Below are 9,055 nucleotides of genomic sequence, written 5' to 3'. Positions count from 1 at the left end.
ACATTAAGACAAAGTGGCAGTCTTTCAGCTGTCAGCTATAAGGATGTGTTGGCAAGAGGTCTGCATCAGAAGCATCTACAAAACATATAAAAAACATTCATGAGAGAGACTGTTGAGTTGTAAGTTGTAAATCTTGTGCTTCAAAACCATTGGATACTACACCTCCATACTACACACTGAGAGCTGGCAAGCAGAACAGTCAGTTGAAGACAATTCAATAGGCACGGACAGAGACTTCAGAAAAAATTTACTCCAATCCCATCTCTGGGCTGAGTATTAATGAAAATTGACATTTTAGGCCAGACAGACACGAGTTTGCAGTCAGTTATACAACAGGTTTACCTTGTGGTCTGTGCCTAGATTCAGTTTTAAATTATAGTTGTGCAAGCAAGTATCTTAGTAAGCAATGACTGGACATCACTGGTATAATTCTTGCCAGAATTCAAACGGGAAACCACACACTAGTTTCAGCCTACAGATAATTCGCAACGACCTTTACATACATCATTTGACTTGCATCGGATGCACACAAACTAAACAGTGACTTTTGTCAGGTTTCTCCATCCATGGACTACATTCTTGGCAATGATCAAATGCTAGTAGATTTATGTCTGCAACCAAAATAAACGTAATGCCAGAACAGACCATTTATACTAAAACAAAGCTGCAAGTAACCACTTTAAAAAAAAAACAAGTTTAATGAAATGTAGTGCCGTTATATGCAGCATTAACAAAAATTCACTGTACAAATGACAACTACCAAATACTTCAAATGTGCTTACTACTTGGCACATTCACATGACTACCTAAATTCATGTACAAAAATTAAAACAATTCACAAAACATTGTGGAATCCAGAATCAGATAAACTTTGTGTCTTATGCTGCATGTTGGGCAGTGGAAAAGCAGAGCTTCAAAGTATACGGATAGGGTCCATCTATGGAAAAAGGAAAAGAATCTGCTTTAGAAAAATTTAACAAGACAGTCCAACTTAATAGCAAAGCTAGTTAATTAGAATACCAACTGCATTTTTGCAGGACAACTTACTTGGATTTTTCATCTGGTAGTGGTTCAATAGTGCCAAAGCCTCCATAGCATCACTCTTCGACTCCCACTCAAGTAAACCAGAAGAGCTTCTTTCACCTTTAAGAAAAGGTTAGTGTTCAGTTTTTCAAATTCAATTATGGTCTGGTAGATATCTGCAAATACTAAACTACCAAATTTAAAATGTTACTTTAAAATGTTACTACAAAAAGTAAGGCTCCTTTGACAAAACCGCCAGCTTCATGACAGTTCAAGTAGCTCTAACCAGCTCTCCTACCATTACACTGTCTACAAGTACAACAGCTCATTAGGTGTAACAAGTTTTAACAAGCAGAGTAGCTTGGCTATACAAACCGCTTACATTTAGTACAAGATTCAAATGCAAAACCCAGTTATCACTTCCCCATTCACATGCTACAATGCGTTGTTTCAGCAAGACAGGTGCATTTCATTGGGACTGTGTCCCTTTCCTGCCTATGCAGGGCAGAACACTTGCCTCAGACTAGTAAATACAACAACCCAATGTAATGAAATACAGTTACAAAGCTTTCAACAGATGTCCTCTTCACTGTTGCAGTATTCTTTAATCAAAAGGGTTCCCTGCCAAGGGCAGCCCAACATCCAGCCAGTACACCAAAGCCTTACGATTTTAAGGACATCCTACATATGCATACAATCTTCAGAACTGAAGCCCCAGGACAAACATTTACATCCAAGAGAAAAAGCAGAAAGTAAATGTAGATGCTGTATTCACTGTTGCAGTCATCACATTTGGGTTACCCTGCCAGGGGTAGTCTGCCCAAATACCAGAGGCTTAGTATTTTTGCGTCTGTTGCTGTCCCTTCAGGACTGACGTCAGGTTGTCAAGTAGTATAAAATCAGGCAGGAGACGCCATTACATCAGTTCTTGCCCTGTCAGGAGCCCCCCCAATAGGAAGCTAGGTTAAGGTGGAATACCACCGTTTTGCCTTTTTCCTGGTAAGGGGTGGCCATAGCGGAACTCCAGTCCAATAATGATTGGCAGTAGATTTTTACGAAATGCCGAGGTGCCAGCTCACCGCCCAACCTTCAACGAAGGAACGCCCATTTACACGTCTTTCGAACGCTACCCAACCATGGGGAGGACATGCAGACTCCCCACAGAAGGCACTCCTAAGCCAAGCCGAGAATCGAACGGGAGAACCTCTTGCTGTGAGGTAACGCTACCACTGTACCATCGCGGCACCACCAGTAGAAAGTAAATACCAAAAATTAAGGGGAATGGAGGGAGGGAAACCAGGACTGCAACAGTGATGCACTTTAACATCTACATTTATGGTAAGTGTAGACAACTGTACTAGGTTTGTTTCACTGTTGCAGTCATCACACTTGGGTTGATTCCCAAAGCGGAAAAAGGGTGGAGGCAGTCACGACTGGGGGCTGGTTAGGATGCCCTGCAAGAATACAGTGGCAAAGCCTGCCCTGGATTTGAAGATAGGCAGGTGGTAATGCTTGAAGGTATGAACAGATGTCCCTGTTGCAGCCTCCAGGATTGTTCCTGGTGGTGACACCTCTGCGAAAAGCTGCAGAGGTAGAGGTTGCTCTGGTGGAGTGTCCTGACCCCCTTTGGGGGCAGTTTCCTGTGCTGTTTGTAGCAGAAATGGAAGCAGTGTGCTATCCATTTGGAGACCGTTGGGATATGGCCTTGCTCTGCCCCTGCTGCAGTCCTTTCCAGACAGAATGAGCAGTCTGTGCACACAGTTCAGAATCCTTTCCCCCTTGTTTTGTGGGTTAGGGAAAAAGGTGGGCAAATGAATGGATTGGTTGAAGGGATGGGCGGGGTGGCCTAATGGTTAAGGTGTTTGCTTTACAAACACCAGATGTGCGGTTTGAGTCTCAAGGGATAATTGGCTAAGCTTAAAATGGATCGCAAGGGCAGTTAGCTTAGCACTAACCTACGAGAGCCACACTGGACACTTTAGGCATGAAGAATGGGTTAGTCCTGAGTGAGACCGTCAGCATGGAAAATTAAGGGCTCTACAGCCGTGAGTGCTAGTAGCTCTGATACTTCTAGCTGAAGTGATGGCCAGAAGCAAGGCAGTCTTCCAAGAGAAATTTTAACTGCTGAAGCTGCAGGTTCAAAGCAAGGTAGGGTGAGCTTCTCCAACATAGTTAAAGGTCCCAAGCTGGGCTAGGAGCTCTTCTGGGTGGCCATAAGTTGTTAGCCCCTCTTAGGAACTGTGATTAGAGGGTGCGAAGAGAGGTAGAAATGGCAGAGGCATGAATTTTAATAGAAAAGGATAGGCCCGTGTAGTAAGTCTGCCAGGTAATCCAGGATGAGAGAGGAAGGGAGGGCTGTGCCGTTCTGGCTCCCTTAGCTTGGATCCAGGTGCAAAACCTTTTCTACTTGTCAGCATAGAATTTTCTAGTGCTGGGGCGCCTGGCCTCACGTACAACATCTAGGACTTGTATGCTTAGGCTGGCAGCTTGGAGAGGTCAGGGAATAAGCTGCTAGGTTGAAGATCTGCAATTGGGGATGCATGAATTCCTCTGGTCAGGAGTGTTGGGATCTGAGGTAGTTGCCATTGTGGCAGAGGTGACAGGCTGCGCAGCAGTGGGTACCAGTTCTGGAGTGGCCAGTCTGGGGCAATCAGGATTGCCCTCTTTCCTCCCTTATTTTGAGCAGTACCCTTGAAATGAGTGGTAGAGGGGAAAATGCACAAACTGAGCGGTTTACCCACTGGAAGGAGAGCATCCACTTTCCAGGCCTTGCTGAGCTGATTGGGGTGCCCCATTTCTGTGCTACAAGGGTGAAGGTTCTGTGGTCTAGCAGGTTTCTGCTTAAGTGGTCTGCCAGAGAGTTTAGAGAGCCTGGCAGGAATTGTGCTAGCAGGTATAGTTGCATGGCTGAGGCAGTGTACCAAAGGGTCATGGGGAGCCTGCAGAGAGGATAAAGAGAGAGTCCCTCCCTGCTTGTTGATATACCACATCACTATGGTGTTGTCTGTTTTGATCAGTAGAGGCCCTGGGGAGAGTAGGGGATCAGAAAGCTGTCAGGGCATGTTGAACAACTAGCATCTCTGGCTGATGTGCAAATGTATTTGATTTGGGCTCCAATGGCCCTGAATGCACCTGCCATCCAGGTGTGCACTGATGAGTGTGGGGAAGGTCTGGGCGGCATGGGGTTGAGAGAAGGGAAGTTCCTTGTGGTTGCATGCTGCTGCCCACCAAAGAAAATCTTTCATTAGACAAGGTATCATTGATATGAGTTTTCAGGTCTTGAGCGCGTTGACAGGCTTTTTAGGTACCATTGTAGTTTCCTCATATGCAGTCTGGCATATGGAATGAGTAGAAAGCAGGAGGCCATGAAACCTAGAGCTTGCAGGATTTTCCTTGCAGAAAACTGGGTTCTGGTGGTTAGTTGAGGGAAGTAGCACGTCAGGTAGGCTTGTTTTTCTGGAGTAAGGAATACCATCTGGGATGCTGTGTCCAGGCTTGCTCCCACAAATACAATTTTTGAGTAGGGACTAGTTTTGATTTAGTTTAGTTGATAGTATATCCCAGGGAGGTCAGTAGGTCCTTTACAAAAGTCAGGTGCTGTAGCAGTTTCCCTGTCTGCCTGAATCAGGCAGTAGTCCAAGTACAAGTAAATTTAAATGTTTGTCTGAAAAAAGCAATGGCGGGTGCCAGACATTGTGAACACTTGGAGCAGTGGATAAACCAAAAGGAAGCAGAGAGAAAGTACAGTTGTGTACCTACCATAAATGTAGATGTTAGAATGTTGCAGTCATTACACTTGGGTTATCCTGCTGGCATGCTACCCGCAGTCGGCCAGAGTTCCAAAATCTAGGTCAGGCGTCGGTTGGTCGCCTCTTCCCTGACGTCAGTGCGCCAGGGGTATAAAAGATGCAACAGATGCCTTCTTCAGTTTCTTGCCCCAGATGTCAGGTGCCCCCAAATAGGAAGGCTGAAAAAAAATTATGCCAAAAAAACTGCACGTACTAAAACATTTCCTTCATCTACAAGCAAATACACCACATAGGTTGTACAGAGTTGAGAAGTACAGAAAAGTCCCAGCAATGAAAAGGGGGATGGTGGGTGGGTAACCTGGACTAACAGTGAATACACTATCTACATTTATGGTAGGTACACAACTGTACTATGTTCAGGGTGGGTAACCTGGACTAACAGTGAATACACTATCTACATTTATGGTAGGTACACAACTGTACTATGTTCACTGTTTCACTGTTGCAGTCATTACACTTGGGTTGAATCCCAAAGCTGGGGTTGGGTGGCTGGGCCTAAATAGGATTATGAGAGGCTACCAGGGCCTGCAGAACTGCAGTGGCAAAGCCTGCTCTGGATTTAGAGTAGAGAGGTAAGTGGTAGTGCTTGGTGAAAGTGTGCACTGAACTCAGGTTGCAGCTTCTAAAATGTCTTTGGTTGGTACTCCTCTGAGAAAGGCTGCTGAAGTGGCCGCTGCTCTGGTAGAATGTGGCCCAATGCCCCTAGGCACTAATTTGCCATGTTGTGCATAACATAAGTGAATGCAGTGTCCTATCCATTTTGAAACTGTCTACTTTGAGATGGGCTTTCCTTGTGATCCTGCAGCATAAGCTACAAACAGTTGCTCAGTTTTTCTGAAAGCTTTTGTTTTGTCCAAGCAGAATCGTAGCTGTCATGTCCAAAGCATGCAGAAGTCTCTCCCCTTTAGTCTGGGGATTTGGACAGAAAGTTGGCAAATGAATGGTTAAGAGCCACACTGGAAATCACCTTTGGCATAAATGTTAGGTTTGTCCTTAGAGAGACCCTGTCCTGGTGAAAAATGATAAAAGGTTCCACTGCCATTAATGCCTGTAACTCAGACTCTTCTTGAAGTTATTGCTAGGAGCAGAGCAGTTTTCCATAAGAATTTTATATCAGCTGTGTTGGCCGGCTCAAAAGGAGGCAGTGTGAGCTTTTCTAAAACAAAATTGAGGTCCCAAGTAGGTATTGGTGCTCTCCTTGGGGGTCTTATGTTTTTTGCCTCTTTGGTACTGTCTTAGTAGTGGATGTGAAAAAATAGGAGGTTCCGTACTGTAATGAGCTGAAATGGCAGAGGCATGGATCTTAATAGATGAGGATAGGCCTTTGTCCAGCATCAGTTAGGTATTGTAAAATCTGAGGTATATTTGGAACAAGTGGTACGAGCCCTTGTGCCTGGTTCCAAGCACAGAATCTCTTGCATTTTTCTGCATAAGATTTCCTAGTGCTGGGCCTCCTGGCTTCTAAAATGACATCCATAACAGCTTTAGAGAGGTGTGGTCCGAGTGGCTATATTATCTGCCATGCAGCCAGATTTAAGGTTGAGCTGACTGCGCAGAATCGGATTGTTTTGTTGAGTCAGAAGATGAGGAATTTGAGATAAAGGCCAGGCTGGGCCTTGAGACAAGCTCTTTAGGATTGGGTACCAGTGCTGGCGTGGCTCATTTCATCAGGATCATTTTTGGCCTCACTTGTCTGACTTTTACGAGCACCTTGGGAAGAAGAGGCAGTGGAGGGAAGGCAAACTGTCAGGGTTTTCCAGCTGAATGATTGAGCATCCACTTTCCATGCTTGAGTGATCAGTTCTTGTGCAGAATTTAGTTGGCAGTTGAGGGGAGGCAAAAAGATGTCTGGGCGTCCCCATTTCCTTATGCAGAAGACCTATGGATTTGGTATCCATTCGTGAGGATCCATGAGATTTCTTAGTTCGTCTGCCAGTGTATTTTTCGTTCCTGGCAGGAATTGTGCCTGCAGATGTACTTGATAGGTCAGTGCTGTGTTCCACAAAGTCATGGCTTGCCTGCAGAGGGGGTAGGAATGTGTGCCCCCTTGCTTGTTTATGTACCACATAAAGTACAGTTTTGTACCTACCATAAATGTAGATGTTCGAAGATCCACATTGCTGCAGTCCTTACATATGGGTAGTCCGCTGTCCTCGGTCGGCCCGAATACCAAAGTATTAGGCTGACGTCGGTCAAGGCGCTTTAGACTGACATAAGAACGTCAGGGTACAAAAGCGCATGACCGACGTCATATCCTCAGTCTTTTCTTGCCCCAGATGTCAGAAGGCCCTAACAAAGGCTAAAGCCAAAAAACAGCCAAAAAATAACCAACCACCCCTACACTAACCATATTTACAATATGTACAACCCAAACCACACCACCACCTCTAACTACAGAGGGGAAGGAGGGAGGGTAAATTGGACTGCAGCAATGTGGATCTTCGAACATCTACATTTATGGTAGGTACAAAACTGTACTATGTTCTTCATCTCACATTGCTGCAGTCCTTGCATATGGGTAGAATCCCAAAGCAGAGGTAAGGGAGGATGGCCAAACTAAAGCATTGGGGGCTGCCAAAATGCCCTGTAAAATTGCAGTGGCAAATCCAGCCCTAGATTTAGAGTAAAGTGGAAGGTGGTAATGCTTAGAGAAAGTATGCACTGAACTCCAAGTAGCTGCTTCCAAAATATCTTTAGTAGCCACCCCCCTTAAAAAAGCTGTAGAAGTGGCAGTAGCCCTAGTGGAACGAGGCCTAATCCCAGCTGGAATCTCCTTACCATGATGGGAACAGAAAGTAATACAAAAACTAATCCACTTAGAAATAGTTTGTTTTGAAACTGGTTTGCCCTGAGAACCCAAAGCAAAAGAAACAAACAACTGCTGAGACTGCCTGAACCCTTTAGTTCTGCTCAAATAATATCGCAACTGTCTGTGTATATCCAAAGTGTGCAAAATCTTCTCCCCTTTATTTTGGGGGTTTGCATAAAAAGTAGGCAAATGAATAGTTTGGTTTAAAGCCACACTAGAAACCACTTTAAGCATAAAAGAAGGGTTAGTACGCAAAGACACCCTATCCTTATGGAAAATTAAGAAAGGCTCAACCGCCATAAGGGCCTGTAATTCAGAAACCCTTCTCGCAGAGGTAATGGCCAACAAAAAAGCAGTCTTCCATGATAAATTTCAACTCTGCAGTTGCTGCAGGCTCAAAAGGTTGTAGAGCGAGTTTCTCCAACACAAAATTGAGATCCCAAGCAGGAGTAGGAGCTCTACGTGGGGGTCTTATATTCTTTGCCCCTCTAAGGAATTGCTTAAACAAAGGATGAGAAAATAATGGTGGGTCACAGTCATAGTGAGCAGAAATTGCTGCAGCATGAACCTTTATAGAGGAGAAGGACAAACCTTTGTCCAATAACTCAGTAAGGTATTGAAGAGCAACACTTAGATTAGGTTTAGAAACATCAAAGTCCTTTGCTGTACTCCAAAATAAAAATCTCCTCCATTTATCTGCGTAAACTTTCCTTGTACTAGGCCTTCTGGCCTCCAAAATAACATTCAAAACTTGTTGTGGAAGCTGAGACCCTCCAGGGTTTAAAACAGAATATGCCAGGCTGTTAGATGTAGAGTGAAGTTTGACATTGAGTAAATGACTGTTCTCCTGAGACAGCAGGTGAGGAATCGAAGGCAACGGCCATGGAGGCTTCCGTACCAGACTTCTCAGTAATGGGTACCAGTGCTGTCGAGGCCAATCGAGCTATTAAAATCATGTTTGGCTTGTCCTGTCTGACCTTCAGGAGTACCTTTGGGAGGAGAGGCAGAGGTGGAAAGGCATACACGTGAAGATTGCTCCAATTGAATGAGAGCGCATCCACTTTCCAAGCTGTGGGATGAAACCTTTTTGTGCAAAACTTTGGCAGCTGGTAATTTAGTGGAGAAGCGAACAGATCTATGTCTGGAGTTCCCCATAACACTGTCAATTTCTGAAATACATGAGGATCCAATTTCCACTCGTGGGGATCCATAATTTGTCTGCTCAACACATCTGCCAAGGAGTTCTGTGCTCCTGGCAGAAACCTTGCCTGAAGATTTAGCTGTAAACTGAGAGCAGTCTCCCACAAAATCATTGCTTGTCTGCATAGAGGATATGAATGCGTCCCCCCTTGCTTGTTGATGTACCACATGACAGTTGTGTTGTCTGTTTGAATCAACACCTGCCCTGGAAGAA

General features: G+C 44.7%; 1 protein-coding gene across 1 annotated transcript in view; it reads right to left on the bottom strand.

The window, feature by feature from the left end:
- Positions 1–675: 675 nt before the first annotated feature.
- HNRNPL (heterogeneous nuclear ribonucleoprotein L) overlaps positions 676–9,055 on the bottom strand; it is a 203,028-nt gene continuing 194,648 nt past the window's right edge. Inside the window, exons 12-13 of the mRNA XM_044056988.1 lie at positions 1,048–1,143; positions 676–937 (exon numbers count right to left, since the gene is read on the bottom strand). Of these exons, the coding sequence (XP_043912923.1) occupies positions 879–937; positions 1,048–1,143 (155 nt within the window). The 3' untranslated portion in view covers positions 676–878. The remainder of the gene's footprint in view (positions 938–1,047; positions 1,144–9,055) is intronic.

Source organism: Protopterus annectens, chromosome 1.part0 (assembly GCF_019279795.1).
Source record: "Protopterus annectens isolate FY-2018-M chromosome 1.part0, PAN1.0, whole genome shotgun sequence".
Classification (NCBI taxonomy): Eukaryota; Metazoa; Chordata; order Ceratodontiformes; family Protopteridae; genus Protopterus; species Protopterus annectens.
Note: the sequence above shows the minus strand (reverse complement) of the source record. Positions and strands in the feature narration are given on the sequence as shown.